A 24,282-nucleotide genomic window follows, 5' to 3' on the forward strand; every position below is an offset into this window, starting at 1 on the left:
TAACATCTGTGAGGAGCAGCCCACGCCACCCATGGCGATCAGAGGGCCTCGTCCATTCCGCACACTCTCCATGCAGTTCAAAACCTCTTCCAATTCTGAATCTCCTACAGTTCAGGTCTGAGCTAAGAACCTCAATCCTGGATTCATCAGAGCAGGGTCACAGCCACTGTCTGGGAGTTGAGACGACCCAGTGAGCCCTGCTCTTGGCCCTCGGTCCTTCACTCTAGAATGCCTCCTCCAACAAGAGACACATCCATAGCTGTGCGCTCTTTAATGCCAAGCCCAAGGCCATCCCCCTCTTGCAAAGGCTGTTTCGCCTTCTTGGTGTCCTGACAACTGCTCTACCCGTATCACTAGGAAATCCCCATCCTGTTCTGAAATCAACGTGGCCCCCAGCTGGGGCTCAGTCTCCTGGGGGAGCGGCTAAGAGTGATCTCAGAACGTTCACCTCCTCTTTGAGCGACTTCCTCCTCCTGTGAATGGAGGTAGTGGTGCGTACAGACTAGGCAAGGCAGTAGGGAGTAAGATGTGAGGGTGACGGTTTACCGGCTGAGTCAGCAACCCCGTGAGTCTCAGATACCGATACCATCAGGCTGGCGCGCACTGCCTTCTCTCCATCGCAGGTGGGGTCACGGCAAGAAAGCCCGTGGAGTCCATCGGTCAGAACCACCCCGGAGGTAAGCATCTGGAGCCCCCGTGCCCTGTGTAAGCCGCTCAGACATTCTGAGAGCTTAACCGGCAGGGTGAGAAAAACAAGCTGACACACACACACACACACACACACACACACGCGCGCTAACTACACCCTCACTCGGAGGCAAAATTAAAACACCAAGTCACGACACGCTGCCACAGTCCGGATGATCCGTCACGGTATTTTAATGACAGGTGAGTATCCCTCGACTCTAAGAAACCAGTTCTTGGGGCACACAAACCCTTTCAATACTCACCTGAGCAAAAGGAATGAAAATCTAACTCCAGAATGGTACCAATAAAAATATAATGAGCCAGAGATGAGGCATTTTGAGGTTTATCGCAGCCACGTTAAAAACTTGAAAAGAAAGAGGGGCGATTCACTTTTATATATTTAATCCAACATAGTAAAATATTATCCTTCCAATGGGTAATGAATGTAAAGATTATTAATGTCATAAAGTGCTTTTACATAATTTTACAAACGTAATTTGTATCCAAATAGAATTTGTATTTGTACGGTTGACACAATACTGTCTGATCTACAAAACATTAGATACGATATACAAATACATTTGTATTTGTATTACAAAAATAAATTTCACATCATTATTGTACTAAGGTTTCAGAATCTAGTATGTGTTTTGTACTTACAGCTCATCTTGGCTGGGACCAGCCACATTTCAAGGACCCTGTAGCCAGTAGGGCTATCGGCCGCCATACTGCATAGCGCTACTCTAGCAAAATCTGTCCTGCGCTCTCCTTACCACCGAAAGGGGAGATTCCTGACCCATCAACTCTGTGGTTCTTGAAGAAGTAGGAATTACCTGGGAGAACTTGTAAGAATGCAGATTTTCGGGCTCCCTCTCCAGACCTGTACATCCGAATCTCTAGGGCAGGGGACATGGGAAGAGGAAATAGATTCTGCATTTGTAATAACTGCTGTTCTATTTTTTTAATTCAAATTCCGCACTGATACAGCACTACCTCCCTCCCTCAAGGCTGATTTGGAGCTATCTGGATATCTTTGATTTGTATAAGTAAACTGACAGAGACATTTTAATAGGGTATCACTATGGCCTGTCCCAAGCTTTGAACTACACCTAGTGCCCGGCAAGCACTCAGTAAACGTTATAATTATTTTTACTAGGTTCCTTTGTTTATATGTTCCCTGAACACCCTGCACACTCCTAGTATAATACACATCACATTTGATTGGAAACAGACCAATTAACTGCAAATCAATTTGCTGCAGGACGACTTTGCTGAACAATCGAATAACCAAAATGTAAGGAGGACACTTCGAGGAAGTTTGCTGAAGGATCAGTGAGGGGAATGGCCTAGTTAGAAACTCCGAAACACTGTGTGAGGCTGCGTGGGTGAGCGAGAGTGTGTTTCTGTGCCTGTGTGGGCACCTGCATGTGTAGGTTGGGCGGGGATCGAAGGATGGGAGAGGGTTACGACACTCCATGTGGCCATGAACTTGCTTCTGATAATGACTTCATCAAGTATATAGCAGCCCATTCACGGGAGATGGTTTTAATGGCTTTGGCCATGCCCTCAGCCAGGCTTTTTCGCAGATCCCCACCCTTACCTAGTGTCCAGTACTCATACAGAACTGGGGGTGTGTCCCCACGCTGGCTTCCTGTGCCTCTAAGATGGTGCCTGGCCTGGTAGAGGAGGCAAGACTTGCTGCTGGACAGAGACCCAGCCTCCCCCTGGACCCCAGAAACACACAAGCATGCACACACACACTCTCTCTCGAGCAGCTGGAATTGAGCAGCCAAAACCACCAGTTCCAAGTTTCTGGTAGTTTTTAGGGGATGGACTACCCTGTTGATCTCTAGCCATTGATTTTCAGCAAAAGAAAGATATTTGGGGAACCAACCCGGAACACACGGTGCCTGTTTGACCCTATCTCCTGGAATACACAGAATGCTCCCCGGCAAGGCAGCTGCTCCCTTCCGCGCCCTGTCCCTGCACCTAGACTGGTGCCCAACACGACACACTATCCAACACACACCTGGTGCACATAGGGGATACACCAAGTCAAACACACACCCAGGGGAACAGCCACCTGGGGAGCCGGTAAGTTCCCTGAGGGCCCCCAGCATTTTAACAACTGTGCTCCCCAACTCACAAATAACTCCTCTTTCAGGAGCAAAGATAGCACAACTCAAGAGAGCAGGGGAATTCCATCTGGAGCCCAAGGTCAATGCTGTAAGGTCAAAATACGAGGGGCCGATGGGGGCAGTGGGGTTCAGTGGAAAGAACTTTGTCCATTGGGATTTGGGGAAAGTTACCCAAGTTCTCTGGAGCTGAGCAATTTTTTTTTTTTTTTTAACCTCTAAGATGAGAAGGAGGCTAACACCTCCCTCACTGAGTTGATGTGAGAAATCATCTGTGCACGTATGCACATGCACACACACGCGCACACGCACAGGCAGGGACCTAAGTATCCATATAATTTATCATGCTCGCTCATATGCAGAATTTGCTCAAGACGACAGGAAGTTATCATCACACCCTGGAGAATTCAGCGAAGCCCGATTGAGGGACAAGGACTAACGGATGCAGGGCTCCCTCTTCGTGGCGACAACAAGTCTTAGCACTCTGTGAAAATAAAACACCCTTGGAGCAAGAGGGAGAGCGTGGACATTGAACACGGACTGAACTTCTTCCACCTCTAATCTGCCGGCCTGTCCTGCTTGTTCTCTGTTCAAAATGCAGCCCAAAGCCAACCCCTTTTTGGCTCTTCCACCACCATCGTCCTAACCCAGGTCCCTGCCACCCTACTCCCCTCTCCCTACCCCCCCCCTTCCCGCCCCGGACTGTTGCAAGAGACTCAACTAGTGCTCCTTCTCCTGCTCTTGTCATGGGTGATCTGCTCTCCACAGTGCCAACTCATCGTTAGAATGATAAGGCAGACCACAGCTGACCCTCCCAAGGAATTCCTACCACACCTAAATCCCCAGTGGTTTCAGATTTTCCAAGTCCTAATTTGTTCTGAGCCCTAGCGGTCTTCCTGATTTCATGTTCAACACTCTGCCGTGTATTGCAGATGCCGTGGCCCCGCCGCACATCCTGCCGAGCCCGGCTGGCCGCCTCAGGCATGCCTCAACCACAAGGCATTTGCACTTGCCACAGGTCCCTGCTCCAACATCACCCCCTCGGAGGTCCTCTCTGCCCGGTGAACCTAAAGGAACATTGCATCCTAGTTTCTATCCAGCCCTCTGCTCTTTGATTCATGAGAGCTGTTGTAGGATTTGCCACGCCAGTATATCACATGCCTTTGCACCTACATGCTGGGCATCTGGTCTTGGCTAGAAAGGAGGCTCTTTGAAGGAAGGGCTTCTCCTGCCTTATTTAAGGCCATGTCCTGAGGGCTCAGAACACTTGCAGATACACAGTAATGACTCACTAGGTATTAATGAAGTGAGCTGAATTCCCAGCTGTTCTGCCTAACTAACGAACTTGCTTTGTGACCTTCCTTCGGGTATAAGAGCCATACTCTCCTTCTGCTACAATCACTAGCCAGTCCTGGAAAATCTCCAGTGAGTCACAGCGGCAGGAAGCCCTCCAGTCTAAGAAGGGAGAATCATCTTGTCCCTTGTCCCTGCCATCACTTGAGGATCCAACTCATGAAAGGTTCTTGATGTTACACAATAAGAAGACACCTGAGTGTCCAAAGTGAGCGTTGGACACATGCACGCTGGGGGCTCAGGTCTTCTGTCAAAAGGCCCCCAGGATCCCCCCCCCCCGCCCACCATGAGCACTTTGTCCTTCAGGAGCAACCAAACGAACACCAAAGCCAAACAATGAATGCTGCTGCTGGAGACACTGAATAAGAAAACCAACACAGCCTCACAAACCATACACGCGAGCAAGAAAAGCTGCTTCTAACGTGACTAGCAAAAGCAGGAATGACATGTTGGCATCCTCTAACAAAGACCCAAGGAAGAATTGTCACTTTTCCTTTGGGGACAGGAGGAAAACCCCTTTGGTGCCGCAGATCCTATGGTCTCACGATCTTCATCTCCCCTCTTTGCCCTGAGCCACCGACAAAACTGGCCAGCTCTGCCCCACAGGCAGCTGTATGAGAACAACATGTCTTTATAAGAATTTCAGTTATTAAATTCACCGCGTCCTCCAAACTGAGATTTTAAGTGTTTTGCTCATTTCTTCCTTCGTTTAGAAAAACACTGAAATCCCGGAGATAACCACTTATTCAGGAGACCTGCCCTAAGGCGTTGTTCTGCACACAGGGATGGTTTTATTGGTTAGAATGGGGACGCCCCGGTTCTCCCAGCACGGGGGAGACGAGGTGCTCGGAGATTTCGTCAAAGCCTTGAGTCACAAACTGTGCTGACCGACCCGTTCGGATTTTCCATATTCACTCTGGCTGGGAGAGAATCTGACATGTGATTGATACGGGTGTCTCCTTTTTCATGCTTGGTTCAAAATTCAGAGTTCAAATTGAACCTTATGAAGCAGACAACATATTATTAATATGGCCATCAAAGCAACAGGGATCTCTCTCTCTCAATTTGAAATCTGATCAATAGCAATCTATTAAGAATTTACTGAGCAGCCATCCTAAATCAGATAAGGTAGGTGATGACACTCGCTCTACCCAGGCCAACTTTCATGATCTGTGGCCTCTTTCAGGAGTAGTGTGTTTGTGGGCCACTTGCTTACAAGGCCAAAGTGTGTCAAGTCACAGGATGAAATCAATGTCTATCTCTTAAATCTGCAACTTGGCAATGTTTGACCTGTGGTGTCAAAACACAACCCAAGGTACACTGGGACAAGCGTGTGTTTTTAACAGGAGAGTTGGAGGCGGTGGAAGTCAGCGTACCCACAAATGACATCCAGTGATAATGCTTTCAACCAACACCCTTCCCCACCACAGTCAGGTACCCCTCCAGAAGCATGCTCCCTTTCCAAGGGTTTGAAGATGTCAAATGTCTCTCACATCCCAGGAACATTCCCCGCCACCGCCCCCACCCCCGGCCACGTAACCATCCATCCCCTACCATTAAGTATTAGTGAAGTGTTAGGGATGTCACCACCTCCCACAGGGAGAAACAGATGTTTCAGGCCACGGGTTTAGAGAGGGGGAAAAGGGGAGCCCTTATCCAGGGGTTTTTATAGAAATGGAGTAAGCTATCGCTTTAAAATACAAGCATGTATACCTCCTGAACTCCCGGGGTAAGACACTGAGCCATTAAAAATATGGACACCGAGTCTACTGATGAAACTTTTAGCTCGGACAGGGCTGGTGACATGCTCCTAGCACTCTGTCCTTCCTTCAGTTCCTTCTCACCAAAGACTGTAAGTGGGGAGGGCAGCATTAGCCAACAAGCCTTCATTTGCTGGGCTCCGCTGATAAAATGCCATCGATAGCAGATGAAGTTCTATCTGCAACACTCTGTGGAATGTAGGGTTTTGAAGGTCATGTCCTACTCAACTACATGTTAGTAAGCTGTACTGTCCTCCCTTGTTGGCTAGAAGCAACACATTGATAAGATTCCCTAGTAATTGTTTTGGTGAAAGTTTAGGCTAAAAGGCAAAACAAAACAAAACAAAACAAAAAACCCCAAAACCCCAAAACAAACCAAAATCAAACCAAAACCAAAGAACCCCGAATCTGTTAGCACTCACCTATCTTGCATTTAATCAAGTAAGTCCATGCTAATGAAAGTTCAACCATAACTGTTCTGAACCACATCAAAGCAAAAAGACAGGCATTATTTTGACGGACACATCATGCAACTTTGTAGTTTCTGTTTGCCAATGCCCTGATTCCAAAGGCAGAATACTTTGTCTCTCTAAATCCTGCTACTTGTAATACATTTTAAAAGGAGATACAGGATCTTTCATTAATAGAATGAAGATCCCCTTCTCGTGAGACACAGATAATTATAGTCCCCAATGCCTCTCTCTCTGGCTTTCTGGATTCAGTCTTTTACAACTAGTCATTCAATAAAGATCCCAAATAATTCACATATACATCTGTGTGAACCCAGACAAAAATAAGTCAAAAAACAAAACAAGTCACACGTCTGTGTCCTTAATCTCCCATTCAGCATTTTAACACAAGAGCACTGCTTATACGGTAAGATCCTACTGTGGCTTTCTTCAACAGAGTCTTACTTTTCTAGATCATGTATTCTTAAAACTGGAAATAAAATATCCCAGTTAGCAAAACGCCTGGTATCTTTTCAGACAGCGGAGCCTCAAGGCTTCGGCTATACTCCAAAGATAGACGGGCTTTGTTTTTTGTTTTTTGTTTTTTTTTTTAAACTCAACTTTCTAGAGTGACCAACTGCAGCATGTGAAGGAAAAAAAAAAAAAAAAAAGAGAGAGAGAGAGAGAGAGAGAGAGAGAGAGAGAATACTGAGCTTTGGTTGGATGCACCAAGAAGTAGCAATGTTTGTTACCTGCAGAGGTGTTACAAGAAATTTCATCTGCTGCAACGAAGACGTACTGATTTCTGGAAGAGAAGATAAAATTCACAATACTGCTCGCTCAGGGGGGGGTGTGCTCTCTGCCGACTGGGTGGATGTATTCAGATGCAGGGAGGGAGGGGTGCTGCTTTCGAATGGATGTTGCAAGGACAGGTGTGGATACATCTCGGACATCGAGAGTTTAGAAAGATCATGAAACAGGCATGCGGGGACCTGGCCAGCGGAATCATGGTGATGTCGGAACAGGGGGCCATGGACACACTGTTGCACCATCATTACTACTGAGTGTTCCCAGAACGGCATGCCGGGGGATGTGGCGAGGGCTGGGGTAATTCAAACTGTGCTTGCATGTCTGCGCTGAACGGAGACAACATTTAAAGAAAATACGGACAGTATGTTGGGGAAACGGGATACTAGCTACGGGAATCATAACAATCTGTGGTATAATATAAAAAAAAATTACTTTAAAAGGAAAGGAGGAGAAATGCTGTCATTTCAGAAGAGAATGTTATATGGTATCATGTTATGGATAATAATTTCCTCACCGAACTAGGCTGGATGCGTAGAGAAGGTACAAGCAACTCCTACTGGAATAAATCCTGTCTTACCGAATTATTTTTAATGATGCCGTATTTAAGAGAAAATTAAAATGGAAAATGCTATTTTACTTTGATTTAGTAAATCCGGAAAGATGATCGAACTCTCTTAAGATGTTTCCAGCTGTGGCATTTGCACAGTGAAATGTGTTCTAATTCAGACGTACTATTTATTTCTCTAGAAGTAAGAACGTCTGTAGGAGGCAGATTATAAAAATGCCCCCAATGAGATTGGCCTCTTAAATGTGTCAAAAGCAGCCATGTAGAGTCTTCTGGTCCTCATTTGTTAGGTTTTACTGTGCGTATGAATCATTAGGAAGCAAGATAAATGCATTTTTTTGGATCTTAGTTTGGGCTTCTTCAAATGTTTTAATGCTTCCAAAAAAGTATCTGGTGATTGAGCACTTCTTAAAACATCTTAAGAAAGTTTTGCCATTGCAAGAGGTACACCCAGGAATATAAATAGAGCCACCATTGGAAAATTCACTAGAGTTTACCCTCCAGTTGAAAATTCTAGCCATTTCCACACCAGTGAAACCTAAACGAAATTATACATGCTCTGAGAATAGCACTCTATATGTTTCTCTTCCACATAACAAAGTCACAGCCAAGTTCACTTATTGCCTCTCTTAAAAGACTAAAAGTTAGTGTCCCTGGATTTTTGCTTGGACACAGACTTTCTGAGTCCCACCAACATCTGGCTTCCAATTTCCGAGGTCTGAGGAGCAGTACACTTCATATCCCTGAGAATGAAGATGTTTGGGTTGCACATTTGTTTTGACTTGTTTACGTCTGACTTACTCAAGGGGCAGTAAGATATGGACACCCCCAATCACATGTATGCGATTCTTGGGTGGGCCAAACCAGCACCTGGCAGGACTTCTGTCCTATCGTGTGCCCACAAGAGGAACACGACCTTGACTACCTGGTTTATCCAGAGGGCCAGGCGCTCTGTTACAGCTGTTCTCCTATTACGGGGCAGGCCTCATTAGCTATCCAGTTCAGACCCTGTAGCCCTAAAAGACTCTACCGCCTTGCATCCCACTTCTGCATTTTCCTTAAGGAACTGTCCCGCCTACTAGACATTAGGAAAACCGTGAGAGGCAACCAACAGATATAAAAATGATGATTGAATGAGCAGGGAAAACCTGTAAGAATGTGATCTACAAGCATGTTTATAAAGACATTGGACCTTTTTCTTTAATTGTACCCAAATGTTAGGAAATGTGATGCTTGTCCCTCACAGCACTCTTCCTTGGGACATGACACACTAATTCTGAAAAATAATGCTACCATTTCTCTATTCCCTTCTGATTCCTCTCTTTCTTAGGTAACCTATATATTTTGAATTTTTTAGAGTGTCTTTAGGATTCCTGAGCAAATTTCTGAACAAAGGGGGTGACTCAAAGAGTTGGCTCAGAAGACAGCCAATTATCAAGTCAAATCTATGTCAAAGTGTGAAGTTATCACCAAGAGTGATATCGTAGGGGACAGGCAATGTACTGTGCAGCAGTGCCAAGGAAGAATTATTTAAAGTATCTGCAAAAAGTAGTAGCCATTTGGATGTATCAGTTCTATACTGATTTTTTTTTTTTTTTTAACTCCATGCAAGGAGTCCTACAACATCCAGGAAGATTTCCCTAACATTTCAGGAAACCTTCTTTCTATGGAGCACATTAATTCCATGGAGTCAACCTATAAGATCAGCCCTCCCTCCACCCCCCAACTATGCTACCCTTTAACCAACTGATTTTAAGTACAATGAACAGGAAATGCCTGCAAATAATAGCCTGGGGAGGGATGTCAGGCCAACGTGGCCCCCATATGAGGCCAACAGAGGAATCTGGGTAGAGTTATAAGGGACAGGTTTCATGGTGATGTCTCTGTCCATTATGTTATGCCATTTTTATATACAGTCTGTTTCTCCCCACTGGACCTTTAAGATCAGTGATCTATTTTAGCCCATGAATCGATCATATGTGACCCTCTCTGTGGAGCCATTTACCTCACATGACCAGAGAGAGGCATGATCAAAGAGGTTAATGACATCGCTAGGAGGTCACTGCTCTCCCCAGGACAAACTGAATGACCACAAGAGCTGGAGGTACAGTCCGGACAGTGGGCTCACCTCTCAGAGCAGAGAGGAGGCTGGCAGGGGAGCCTGACCCCTGATGTCAGTGCAAGTCTGTTCTGGACTCTCAACAAAGACACAAGAACTTACACTTCAAAGCAGTTGCACTTGACTTTCAGCAAAGTGGTTGTAGATGATAAAGCCTGGCCAAGTAGTCCTCAGCCTTGGCTGCACTGGTAAAAACACCTGGTGACCTTCTGAAATTCTCAGGAACCCAGGCTGCTCCTGAGATCAGTTAAAAGGGAATCTCTGTGAGTCCGTCTCAGGCACTAGTCGTTTCCGAAGAGCTCCTGGCGACTCTGTACAAGCCAAGGTTGAGGGCCACTTGCCTAGCTGAATGGCTCTCATGGGGCTGCTCCCTAGGCTTGCAAGGTGAGGTTAAAACAATGCAAATGCTGGTGCCCTTCTCCTGTGCTCCTAGCCTAACCGGCTGGGACACGATAAAGAAGGAGGTGGTTTAGAAGATGCTCGGCAGTGGAATCTTCTAGCAGCCACAGCGGAGAAGCATTGAGCAGGGCACAAATGCCATGTAGAAAGGGAGTTGAATTAGTCTCCTGCAGCTTTTGCTTTTCTCTGCAACTTCCATTTGCCTACCCACCGTGCTGCCCTCTCGGGCAAACTCGCTGTGTGGCTGCTGAGCCTGAAACCACAAACACTATACATGGCTCAGAAACGGTCCCTTCTAGTTTCTGGAGGCCTTCTGAGAGAACGGACACTAAGCCTCCTTTTTGAAAGAGAAGCTGGTTTCTGATGGCCACACTACCGTGCTCTGTATCTGCTTCCTCCCCTGCTCCTCTTCTCTTAGCACCTGGCATGGAAAACTCAAGAGCCTCTTTGCTGGATCTTCCCACTTTCCTTCTGAGTCTATACCTAATCCTCTTTACCATTTTTTTTTCCACCTGGAATTTTTCCTATTTTTGAGCCCTCTCTGGACTGCAGAATTTCTCAAACTTCCCTGAAAACAAGACTCAGCTAGACTGCTTGTTAAAAATCCATACATGTCTGGGTTTCAGCCCAGACTGCCTGAAACAGAACTTTTGGGAGAGAGGTCTGATCACCGATACATTTTGGCCAGAACCTAGGCCCAGTGACTGACCAGCTCTGGGGTCCCCATTCACACCGTCCTAAGTGTTCAAAACTACCTGGGACCATGATTCTGTCCATGAGCACCAGCCATGGACAGAATCATGGTCCCAGGTAGTTTGTACCGTGGGGGAATTGGGGAACGTTGCTGAGAAATCTCCTGCAAGTTCATTTCCATTTTCATTTCAGAGCCCCGACTTTTCCCAGGAAGACTATTGGACAAGGGGAGGCTTGGTGGGAGCGGGGAGGATTGCTAATTTAAGAAAAATAATAAAATGGTTGATTACTGTGCACACGGGAGAAGGCTATATTTGTCTGGACTCTTTGTAACGTCGATGCCAAGGAGCCACTGGCCTGATGTCAATGGAGTATTTACCTATGATGGGTGGCTGCTGAGCCTTGTATCTACACATTAAATGATTTAATTTTCCTGACCACCCATCTTCCTACCCCAGTCTTCACAGAGGAGGTGGCAGAGGAATAGCAAGAAGCACACACAAACCGGTAAGTAGTGGAGATCAACCATGGTTGGGTTGTCTCAAGACCCAACTCCTATTTACTCGCTAAGATTGGGCTCAGGGGAGCCCGCATAGGGGTAACGGGTTGGCCATGGAGGGTCATGTCTCAGCAGAGGGACTTCCTGATACCGTTCTGAACCTTCTATTCCTCCCAGACAAAATAACACAGCATTTGGATTCCCCTTCGAGTATGATGTTGTTAATTGAGGCTTGAGAGAGATAATTATATTCTGCTTTAACAACTTGGGATGTGGAATGGCATGGGCCATGGTCTTTCTCTCTCTTTTCATTCTATTACCAGACTTCATTATGTTTTACGACGGTTTTCATAGACCAGCCATCTAGACTCCGCATCTGACTCAGCTGGTGGTGCATTTAAATTAGTCCTGTGACCTGCCGTGTCATCCTTACGTCCCAGTTTTCTTCTTAGGCTGAATCTCATCTCTCTGCAATTTTCTTTCTTCTAAAAATTACCCACGGCTGAATTCCAAGAGACAAATGAAAAGAGTAGCCAGCCAGTATTGCTGGAGGGAATGAGGGAAGCTGGCTATGGAGACAGAGTAAAACCTGCGGTACAGGCGGGGGCCGAGGGAGGACAGACAGGGAATATTCTCCTGCTGGAGAACACCAGTTTTAAGTTTCACTGTTAAATATTCTGGTGGCTTCTCATTCGGTGGCCTCTTAACTCTCTTATGTCACTATGGCTACACGAAACTCGGGGTGGATATCAGGCATGGTAAGTTTCTTCTTGGGTCCAATGCTATGAGTATTGAAGCTAGCACGCGCACACGCGCACACACACACACACACACCAACATGTGATTAACCACCACCAACGCCACCCCCCCACCCCCACCCAAGGCTATCTAGTAAAAAATCCCTAGAGCCTTATAAGTTGCTCTTCTGGTCTGGCAGGTGGCAGTCAAGATGCCCCACAATGGCAGTGGCACAAAATCAAATTAATCCTATCTGTAGATTCTGGGGGTGCCTGTCTAAGAGTTTCTCAACCATGACTGCCTGTTACAAATCAACTACTATGCGTGTGTGTGGTTCCCAGGCCTGGGTATGCCCAAGAAACCACTTTGGTGGTCCTAACGCATCAGCCAGCACCGAGAACTCACATTTGTCTGTGTGAGTATTTCTTTGAACTCACATGCCCTGGCTCTGCAGGAAAGAGAGTGGTGTCTTCTGGTTTTTCAATTAAACTACACTAGTGTTGACTGCCATGGTTTTCAATGATCAATACTTTAATTTTTGGAAATTACCTTATATTAATGATATATATTATTTAATCTATTACTTATACTTATTAATTTTTTATGACTGTGTTTTCCAGGATGCTTCGCTTTAGACAAGGGGCAATAGGGCGGAAATGCACACTTACTGGGGAATCTCGCCAGGATGTGTTAAGAAGTTGCTGGAAGGGTCCTAGGGAATCCCGCCAGGAATGTTTTCTGAATAGTCAGATGTCACATGCAGAAATAAGGTGCTTCTATTACAATCGCTCTTGCCGGCTTTACTAAATCGTTTGCTGGTCTTGTTCATTCAATCCTCAGATGGTTTGCTACCTCCCAGGCACCCAGCTACCCCACAGGGACAGGACATTGTGCTCCTGCCTTTTAAATCACTGTGGAACATCTGTCCTGACCTTGGCTACCTGGAAGCTCATGGCCTAACTTATATTTCAGTTTTACTGCCGAGAAAGTGGGACTTATTTACTTGGGATCAGTATTTTCATTCTCTCTCCCTTTATCACTCGGTTCTAAAAACTCAAGAATTATAAAAAGCCCATTCAAATTCATATTTCCTCCTGCCCTGTGGTTATTTTTTTTTTAAGGATTTTATTTACTTATTGGACAGTGAGAGACACAGCGAGAGAGAGAGAGAGAGAAAGCGAGCGAGCACAAGCAAGGGGAGTGGGAGAGGGAGAAGCAGGCTTCCCGCCGAGCAGGGAGCCCAATGTGGGGCTCCATCCCAGGACCCTGGGATCATGACCAGAGCTGAAGGCAGACGCCTAACAACTGAGCCACCCAGGCGCCCCTCTATTTCTATTTTAGTTTTGAATTAGGTGTACTTCGAGAGGCTGTGGCAAACTGTAGTATGAGATGGGGTATAAACAAACCAACCAGCAAGCAAATGAGCAATAGAATCCTCCGAAAGAAGAAATGCTTTCCTGATCCTTTTTGTCTTACATCCTTTAGCATATTTTATTTCATTTCATTTAGCCTCAGTTGCTCTTCCTAACACTGTGTATATATATATTTTTAATTATGTTTAACTGGGAAAGGAGAGAAGTGCTCTGAATCTATCCCTGATTTGAATATTTGGATATTTCTATCTAAAACTTCTGGGTTTCAGAAATTCAAACCCAAGTGCCTCTGCAGTCCCTTTGAGAGCAGTTCACTTCTGTAACTTTCGTTTTTCCAACCTTGAACAAGCTCCACGGCTCCACTTTTTTTTCTCAGCTAAAAACAGAACTAATGGTGAGCCTGGAAGGCCTGCCCTGTTGCCTTCCTGGGCCTCAGTTTCTTCATCTGGAAAATGGGAACAAACACAGCACAGGGTCCTCTAGATTTGTTTTTTCTTTTTGCATTTTGATGAGAACATGAATATGATAAGGCTTTATCTGGGGTGAAATTGCCATTTATTTTTTTGGCTACGTGTACTCCTAAAGAATAGTCATCTTCCCTCCCCCAGAGAGAGAAGGCATTTGTGTTTTTAAGTGCTGGACTTCCAGGGTTTTAGGCCAAGAGGGGGAGAGTCAAGAGCCTTTTTGAGGTTACAAGTCCTATCAGAGAGAGCCAGGGGCCTCTTGAAAGATAAAATCCCACCTCAGGTTTGGTTGGGCAGAGTGAAGACGGGCACAGAGGAGCCCCTCATGAGAATGAGTTTCTGATGCAGTTAGAAATGGGTCTGGCCTGTCGTAGGAACAGCTGCTTGTGATCTCTTCGGGAAGCAGCTCTTGTATAGGGGAAAGGAATCCCCAGCTTGTGGAGGCCCATGGGGGATTGGGGTGGGGTGGGGAGCACGGGGTGTCCAGGCTGAAGCTCTGGAGGCTACAGAGACCACACTGAGGGGGTCTGTGCCCATATAGGAGTTACAGGCAAAACAAAGTTAGTGTGATGGTGGAAAGGTCCAGAACCTTACAGATCCCCGGGGGATTCCTATAACCCATGACCACACCAGGCATTAGATTTCTCACCAGTGGCCTTGGTAAGACAGCAACACAGGCATATTTGGTTTAACATTTTGAAAAGTAATTCTCTGCAGAGCAACTGGTTGTACAGAAATCTACAGCCTTGGAGGTACAGGGGCTGGGTTTGTGAGGGGAAGAGCTCCACTACCGACAGGAAAGATAGACTATTTGACCTCATGATTCCCAGTTGCTTCAGAAAAAAATTTTTTCCCCAAACCATTTTTCATCCAGTTTTACTGAGGTAAGTTCCACAAATAAAAACTGAACATAACTGGATTGAACAATGTGCTTTTTTGGAGCTGTAAAAAGTGATGACTTGATACACAAATACATTGTGAAATGATCACCACAATCAAGGTAATTAACATATCCCTCACTTCATACAGTCACCTTCCTTTGCGGGTGGTGAGAACACCTAATTCTACTCTCAGCAAATTTCAAGTCTCCCTCCTTTAAAACTTCTAGAAGTCAACATTCCAATACAAAACAAAACAAAACAAAAACTCATCTCTGGCCAAAAACTGATTCTAAGCCAGAAAACCTGCTTCCACAGGAGCAAAACAAAATATGCCTGTAGTTTAGCAATGTTGGTAATAGTAATAGTAACAGTTATATTATCCAGAGTGTCACGTAGTGTCCAGCTACTCAAGGAGATTTCTGCTCATGGTCACCATTAATTCAGTAACAACCCAATGAGGCAGGCATCACTCATTAGCCCCACTTTAAAGATGAGGTAGTTGGGATCAAACAGGTCAGTTAGCCTGCCTGTATTATCTCTGTAGTAAGTTAATTTTGCTGAGTAAGTTAAGTAAGTTTGCTTGTAGTAAGTTAGTTTGTTAAATCTAAGTCTCTGGTCATATTCTATAGAACAGCAAATATTTGTTGCTGCATCAAAGTACGTAGAGTGATCGTAAAAGACTTTGCCTCACATCTGGACCAGAGCAATGACAGGTTGTGGGCAGCTGAGCGAGACACGGCTCCCCAGAAATGTTAGTGTTATGGGGGTCCTAGAGGTTGCCCAGTCTAAAGGCGACACCCAGTTTCAAGTGGATTTAATTTTATTTGCTTCCTCTTGCCTGTGTACAGTCAGTGCTTTCAACTAATACTATATGCTTGAAAATATGTCAATCAACAGCTGAGTAAGAGAACCCCATGAATTTTCACCACCTCCTTTAATTGTGAAGGAATGTTCAGTTTCCTCTCCTTCTGACTGTAATTGGTATCATTGTCTTCATTTAGCAGATGAAGAAACTGAGGCTCCGGAAAGCTGAGACAGACCTGATGGGACTATTCCAGATTATGTTTTACATTCATGTGGGTCTGTTATGCGATCAATAAGAAAATGCTAGTGAGAAATCTCATTACACCTTGGTCTTTGGGGGAACGAAAATGACTGATGGTGGCCCTAGAGGAGTTGAGGGGGGAACGTTCCCATAAGACAGATTACAAGGACCCCGCAACTATTGGAGGTTCTTAATTTCTCACTGAGGAAGGGAAAGCAGAGAGAGGCTTAGAAACCAACAATTGGCTAAGACAGATTCTCCTACACCCTGCCAGGTTCATGGAGTGTCAACATTAGTTACTGAATATTGGGGTGGGATTGAATGTTGCTCTCCATGGTGCTGCTTCTCAGATGTCATACGCACCGCCCAGGGGGTTTGAAGGTGTAGATTTGATACAACAGGACTGGGGTGGGCTTGAGAATCTGAATTGCTTACAAGCTTCCAGGGAGGTCAACACAGGTGGTCTGGGAACCGTGCTCTGCAGAGCAAGGCGCTCAGAACCCTCACAATGGACCACTCCAATCTTGAAATTTTAGAACAGACTCAGGCAATCACTCTTTCCCTGTCCTTTGTTCTAAGTTTGAAATGGAGAAATTGAAGAAAATAATCCAAAGACTAGAAGAGAAATGGCCCACCATTCTGGGAAAGCTGTGGGGCTGACTGTGTCCAGGACACAGGTTTAACCTGCCCCCACGCCCACTCCCTGAGCTCACTGTCCACTAACTCAAAGTAGTCTGCACACCCTCTAACTACACAGACATGGGGAGGAAAATAAGCCCCCTGTCTTTGAATGCAGTCTAAAGTTTTAAATGACAGAAGGGGACCACGAACAGAGTCGGGGATTGATGGTATGATCAAAGTATCCAACAGTCATGGTCTTCTTTGTGAAGGGATTCCATGCCTGTGAGCGTGGTAGGAAGCGCTGATCCAGATTACCAGATGCTGGGTGTATTTCTATAAGCTCAGGGCCAAAGCATTTCCATTTTAGGATAATTAAGGGGAAGGGTATTTAGCTTTGATTATGTCTCATCCCCCCACAATCTATTGATCTGTTGGAACACTCACACATCCTAATGCGGCACGTATCAGCCCAGGAACAATGACAAAATTCATGAGTTAGTTCCTCCTTACCAGAGGTTCTCTCAACCTTTCATCTCCAAACTATCATCCAATTCCTGAAAATGGTCCCTACTCTACGTGTGTGTGTGTGTGTGTGTGTGTGTGTGTGTGTGAATTAAATAAGAAATACACTATGGTTTTGAGTAGAATTTAATTCTAGGGGAATCAATCACTGTGATTCATGAGAAGTCATTTGTTTCTGTCTAGTGACTGCCCAGAGGTACGTACCGCATTTAGACATGGAAATAACGTAGAGACCGCCGTTAAACAGAAATCGGTTCTACTGGAAAGGAATGTGAACTTCTCTTCATAGATACAGGGTCAGAACTTCTTTTGCTAACTTAGAAGTAAATACTGGATAATTTTAGTGAAAAATTACCTCTCACCCCAAAAGCATAATGACTTAAAAAAAAAAAAAGGCAAAAAAGGGAGGCATCTTCAATATAGGTCATAGTCACGCACTAAGGTTGTATTGTGTGTCTGTTCCCTTCTCCTTGACGGGGACGCTGCCTTCCAGGAGGAGAGCACTGAATATGCCGTGCAAATGGTCCCTCCAGGGGCCTCCATCTGCTCCTTCTCATCGGAGGCCTCTGACCTGCCTCTAGAAAGCATCGGGCTTTCTCACCTGCCTGAAACCCTTCACAGCTGAAGGACCCTAATGGTGCTACTTAAAGGATGGGTTTCATTTGCTTCTTTGTGGCCTATCAAGTCAATGATCTGCAGCCCGAGAAGTGTGTAATTAGGCCATGACATGACCAAAGGACTTGTTCCATCTTGTCTCGTCACTGGCAAAAGTGTCTACCCACATGGCTGTGACAGCTATGGTCTACTGGGTTTGGAATTTCCTTTAATGTCTCCCCAAGTCCTTGCTGGTCCAGTCTGTTGACTATTACAGTCTTGGTACCCTTTTTTAACAGCTTCAATTACATACATGTTCATCCAATAGCGCATAACAGTTGTTAGGAAGCCATTCTAGATTATGGACCAAAGGCAATTAGTTCTCAAAACCAAAATTTGAGCACTTTCTTTAAATGTGTGTGTGTGTGTGTGTGTGTGTGTGTGTGTGAGACATGTCTGTAAATTAAAAATAAGAGAAATTCAGGAAATCTACCAGTAACAGCCATGTTTCTTTTTGACACTGGGGGCTTTGTGTCCATAAATAAACATGAGTTTAAAAAAATCATATCAATGCCACCATCAAGAACTATACGTCCTCTCCTTCGCGATTTCAGAACCATCTCAATTGTTACCAAATATAATCATTGTCGATCTGCATGGCAGGTTGTCAGAAAACATAATTAACTTTTTTTTGGTGAATGCCAACTGGGAACTATTTGATCTATAGGGACAATAGATAAATTACCGGTGGGTTTGAGAGCAGGAAATTCAAGTCCCTTTTTCATCACTAAGCCATGTCTTAGCTAGGACTGCTTGAGGCTGCAAACATGCCTTGATTGGACTTTGTTAACAATAGCAGAAGAAGGAAGAGACAGCACAGGACCTGGACTGATGGAAACTGGGTTCACAGTGCCATCCTCGGACGTCCCAGAGCACATGGAGAATCCACCTGAGGGGACCACACATGTCCTGCTTCTTTCTGGGACAGTCCAGTAGAAACCTGTTGTCCCAGACTCGTCAATAACAACAGTGCGTCCCTTCTCTGTCTTGACACATTCTGGATAATCACTTCTAGGGTCACCCTGACGACCCTGCTTATCTCATCAGGTTGTTCCAAGTTTTACATGGTACCTGACACACAGGGACACTACCGAAAAAAAGTGACTTCAAAAATAGAAATCTACATGGTGAAAAGGAAAAAAAAAACACCCAAAAGTGGCAGGGAAGGTACTAGAGGTCTGCTTACTTCCAGGAAAGCTGACACATCAAAATCTGAACACCAGAGAACGGACAGATTGGCAGGCTCATGTAGCCCCTCCCCCCAAATAACTTTGTACTTATCAGACAGAAACAAAGCAAAACAAAACAAACTACCCCTGCAACTCCCTGCCTTAAAAAAAATTTGATTTGCATATACAACTACCTACCAAGTTTTTAAAGACTTGTCCACACCACACCCAGCTGAGCAGATCTGGTCACTGTTCTTCCTAAACTCTTTGAGTGCCTCTAGAATCCATTAAGGATATAACAGACTCAAACCCCTGAATTTCAGAGATTCAGGCGGAGCTGATGTAAACCTAGAGATTTCTGGTTTCCTCAATGCTCATGCCTGCCGTCCAGATTCAAAGCTCTGACGGGAATACATGAAAGTAAACACAGGTGCACTCCATGTAGTGCCTTTCAGGTGCCACAATTTCACAGCTACAGCCTCAGTACTTCCAAAACACCCTGTAATGTGGAATCTATACGCCCCTAAGAGATGAACTGAGGGTATGCCAAGAAATTACTTCTTTATGAGATTGCTCCAGTAAGATGCCACAGAGCCTTGAGATTCAGGGCAGAGACTTGAACTCTCAGACTGAGCCAAAAAAACTCGCTCAGCTCTACCGAGCTCAGCTCCCCAAGCTGTAAAATGAAGGGGCAACATCCACTGTCCAGCACCGGTGCAACGGACAGCTCAACAGCACGGCATCTGAGGGGCAGATTAGCACAGTGCACAACGTGGCTGGTGGAACTTTGCAGACCACGAATGTGTAACCATCGTCTTAGACGACAATCTGAGTCCAAGACTGCACACCTCCTACAGCACACTTCGGGAAATCTTAGTAAGATCCTGCTAATACTCAAGTCTTCCACTTTCATCTCATGAACATGGTGACAGGAGTGTTGTCCTGTATACTGCAAGTTTTAAGAAATTTGTTTTCACCTGGGGTGTGTGCCTTGTGACGGGAAACTCGCAGGCAACATAGGTTTCTTTCTAGTTACCCTAAAGTTGCCTGGAATAATTAGCTTCAGTCTCTCCTCCTGAGGGGAGCCTGACTCACAGAACACAACTCCCAAATGAATCAGTTAAGAAAGTGAACTTTAAACCAAAAAGAACAAGCATATAAATAAAAATAAGAATACACTACATACTTTTATATCTATCTATAAATATAAATGTAATATGTTATATATAATATATATATATTTTTTTCTTTTTCCTCCAAAGTGGTGTTCTAATTTAAAAAGCTGGACGTGCTTTCCCAGCACTGGGGTACAGGATGTAAACAAAGACATTAATGACTCATTTCTGCTACATTTCTTTTACAAGATGACACAGTGTGTTTTTTCAAATTGCAGAACCTGGGAGAACTCATCAGGGCATCTGAAAATAGCAGAAAAGATAAAGAGCTGAAACCAGGAACCACCTTAAGAAGGCTGCATCAACAAAGGTCCAGAGACATAATTGAGGCTTCCTGCAGTGATCTGACTCCACAGAATCGAATCCAAATCGACCACCTTCTGACCCCAGATCTTGTCTCAGCTGGGAGATGCCACGCACGGGACAGAGACACTTCTGTCTGCTCTGAGCCTCCATGAACCGAGCCCTCAGCTCCTTACTCAACTGAGAACCACCGTCTTGGCCTCGCTCCTCACCGAGGCTTAGAATGCACTCACTCTATTTTTCAATGGTGGATTTCTCAGAGAAAATAACTGAAAATGTAAATGAAAGATAATAGGGAAGCTACCACACCGTTGCCAGCTTTTGTTTTGCCAACTAAGAACACTAAAAGCAAAATTGAAAGAAAAAAGAAAACCAACAACAGACCCCTGGCTGGCTCAGTCCTTTAAGCATCCAACTCTTGCTCTCAGGTCTTGAGTTCAGGGTTGTGAGTTCAAGCCCCAAGTTGGGCTCCAGGCCCAGCATGGAGCCTACTTTAAAAAAAAAAAAAAAAAAAAAAAAGAAGAAAGAAAGAAACCAAAACAAAGCTACCACGCTGTCATCCCTTCCTAAAAGAAAAGCTCTTTTCATGGCATCTGAGAAAAAAGCCTGGCTAAAGCCTGAGGGCTCCGAAGACCAGGGAGCTCAAAACCTGCTCACATTATGCGGCTGGGTCCTTCTCCTGTTCCAGCGACCCTGTAAACAGGTCATCAGAAAGAGTCACCAGGTCTTGAACTGGCCTTGGGAGACAGGGCTTTAACCAAAGCCCCAGGATGCGATCTCCGAGATCTCGCCCAGCACACATCACAAAGAATGAGCGCTGATTCTTCACCCGAAAACAGTTTCAACCCTGTTGAACCTGGTTCAGACAGCAGGGCTGGGGAAAACACGGATACTTCCCTCCTCTGCTTTGCACTGTCTACCCTCATTAAGGGATCTGCGTTATCCACAGAAGCAGCTTTCTGTATTCTACGCCACAGCAAGAAAAAGTAAGATTTTGAAGCCCCTGAAGTACAACAGTACTTTTTAAATTAACCTTTCTACCAAAAAACCCCCCCAAAATAAAAAAAAAAAAAAACCAAAAAACAAACCCAAAAAGCAAAAAAATAAAAACAAAAACAAAACAAAATTAAAAACAAACAAACGAACAAAAAAACCTTCCAATGGTAAATTAAATGTTCCATTCAGGATGTTCATGTGCTCTATAAGCTGACAAGCCCTCAGTCTTTAGTCTGTATCATTTCATAAGGACTCCAGATACAATGCTACCTCATTTTAAATGGAATTACTAGCCTTCTTTTAATGATGGCATTTCTCTATTATTTAATCTGAATCCAGGAAGTCAAGAGTCTTAAAATAGATAGGGAGTCCCTGCATTACATGGAAATCAACACAAATTCTTTTACTTTTTCATTTTGGAAAAAGGAAAACTAAGGTTTTATGTAAACAGTTCCGTTCTCTATCTTTAGTTCTAGAGCCTACACTTAGGATAAAATGTGACGAGAAGGCAGAGAAATGTTTCTCCCCTCCTTCTTCCTACCTTCCTTCCTTCCTCCCTCTCTCTTTCCTCTTTCTCTTTGTTCTTTTGCTCTCTCTTCCCATTCACCCTCCCACACAACCATGTGTCCAGTCACTCATCTATGTACGTATGCGTCTAGGTTTTTATCTCAGTCACCTTTATACATTTAAATTGGAGTAGACCCAATTCTCCATGACCTCAGACACATGCCTCCTGAGTTGTAAGAAAGAACTGCTCATCTATTGGTCTCTGAAATAGAAACTTTTATTCACAGGTTATGACTGTCACATTTAAAAAAATGTTCTAGCGTGGGGCTTATGACTCCCTGAATTTGGTAAGTCCTGACCTCTGTGTAATATGATTTACCTAGAGACTCTTAGGAGTCCTTTGTGAGGGCCTGAGGCACGGGGGTGTGTGTGTGTGTCTGCGTACATGCTTCTCTTAGCATATGTGTATGTATATATAGACACACAACATACACACACATGTATACAAGTATGTCTCTATATTCCAAACACAGAGAACAAGATAACTGATACTAGGGCATTTTCCTTGAGTTTCTATTAAGTTGAGCTATGAAATTGCCAATATTCTACCATTTTGTCAAAAAATAGCAAGGTTACGTGATACAGTCTAATACGTTTCCGATGAAATGTTAAGGTCTCAAAAAACAAATGAACAAAAAAGGTAGAAAATAAAACAAAGAAACAAAACCTTGTTGCTTGTTGTCTCTTTTGCTCAGTCTAGGGGCAACTGTGCAGCCTGTCTGTCCAAAGTTCCTGACGTTGGGGGGTCTTGAAAGGAAATGCAGGTCTCATGTGCGAGAGGAAATGGGCCCTGGGAGCCGTCAGCATAACAGGATCATTATGAAACTGCCAAGTGAACCACCCCATATTACTTTCTTCTCTAGCTGCTGGAATCTGGCTCCCCTCTGCCCTAACATGGGGGACATTCTCATGCACTGGTTGTTAGGAGATGTTAGAAGGTTCAGCAAGCAGGACAAGCATGACAGATGTCTGCCTTTCTGGAGAGAGAACATTTTCATCAAAGCTGTATATACATCATACATACACCCCCAAAATATTTGTGGCACAAGTCACTGAACAGGGAATGTCCCCTCCCGCTCCACCTCCGGGTTCGGCTGTTCACAGATGCATCCACAACCAAGTCATAAAACACAACGAAACCAAGAGCCAGTCCGGAAAGAGAAGGCTGCCCCAGGCTTAATTCAAGCAAGCCATTCACCGAGCTCATGTGATGGTGGACCTGTCGAATCCAGAACGCATCACGGACACATCAGCAACACCAAGTGCATGCAATGACCAGATGACCGTCGGCCCCACTGCCATGCTTTGATCGGTTCAAGCTCAGAAAACAATCCCCTTGGAGAGTCTGGACCGTGGGCTTTCCCTCAGTCAAAGGGAGGTTAAAAATGAAGATCTGGTGAAGTCAGGTGCTTTCCACACATTTCCTAAATGCCAAGGAGAGATATTTGCCTATTCTCATTAAATCTGTCAGGGAAACTATCAAATTACCTAGTCCGGGCAGGTCTCTTGCTTTGGGGGAAATCTTTGCCCACACCAGATGGTCTTCATTCTGGAGGTCAGCATTCAGCAACTCTGAGGGTGCTCCCAGATAATCAGCATGTGATCATTTAACCAAGAAGATGATGGGGAGGGAGTTGCGAGGTGTCCATCAAGGACCTTCTGGACAGTCCTGAGGTTACTGGAGTTCAATATTTTCCAAAGGTCCCTGACTCTTTAATTTGATGAGGACTTAATTTGTGCTGATAAAAGGTAAAATTCTATCAACTGGGGACACCAAGCTTCTCTTGCTTTCTACACTGCTGAAGAGCAAATCTCATGGCTACAAGTGAAGTTAGTGGCTGTTCCTTTTTTCGTTCTGTTGATAACCAGTGAGCGTTACCAAAACGCTCTCAATTCCTGCCAATTTTGTTTCCTGTTCTGAAGGAGTTTCTTTGGGTTAAGAAGTTTTATTTCTCCTTGTCATCCTGTTTGTCTTCTAGACGAGAAGAACCCAGAATCTATCATGGCTAATACTAAGGTGGGCTCATGTAAAAATAAATTATTGCACAACTGCCCTGAGATAGTCTAGAAACTTGGCATCTTTCATCCAGATTCAAAAGCTATTCTGATAATTTCACGTTCTCCCCAAGTATGTGTCTTCTACCAAAGGGACAGACAGGTCTTCCTTCTTCTCACTTGCTTACTAGACATATAAGGAAGGACCACCATGTCATAAATATGCTTTATAAATTGTACCAGAAATATCATTTTAAAGATTGTTTTCTGGTGATTTGCCTATTACTGCATTTACCTCAGTGCAATAATC

The 24,282-nt window shown here is 44.7% G+C and overlaps 1 protein-coding gene across 18 annotated transcripts in view; it reads right to left on the reverse strand.

The window, feature by feature from the left end:
* Positions 1-24,282, reverse strand: part of RBFOX1 (RNA binding fox-1 homolog 1) — a 1,454,978-nt gene that overhangs the window by 11,875 nt on the left and 1,418,821 nt on the right. For 11 of the 18 annotated variants that reach the window (XM_013055188.2, XM_045072277.1, XM_013055179.2 and 8 more), the window contains one exon: positions 7,137-7,189. The exons of the other annotated variants lie outside the window; for them this stretch is intronic. In XM_013055188.2, coding sequence (XP_012910642.1) covers positions 7,137-7,189 — 53 coding nt within the window. The remainder of the gene's footprint in view (positions 1-7,136; positions 7,190-24,282) is intronic. 18 annotated transcript variants of the gene reach the window in all.

This window comes from Mustela putorius, unplaced genomic scaffold (assembly GCF_011764305.1).
Source record: "Mustela putorius furo isolate JIRA1106 unplaced genomic scaffold, ASM1176430v1.1 tig00004007_pilon_pilon_pilon, whole genome shotgun sequence".
Classification (NCBI taxonomy): domain Eukaryota; kingdom Metazoa; phylum Chordata; class Mammalia; order Carnivora; family Mustelidae; genus Mustela; species Mustela putorius.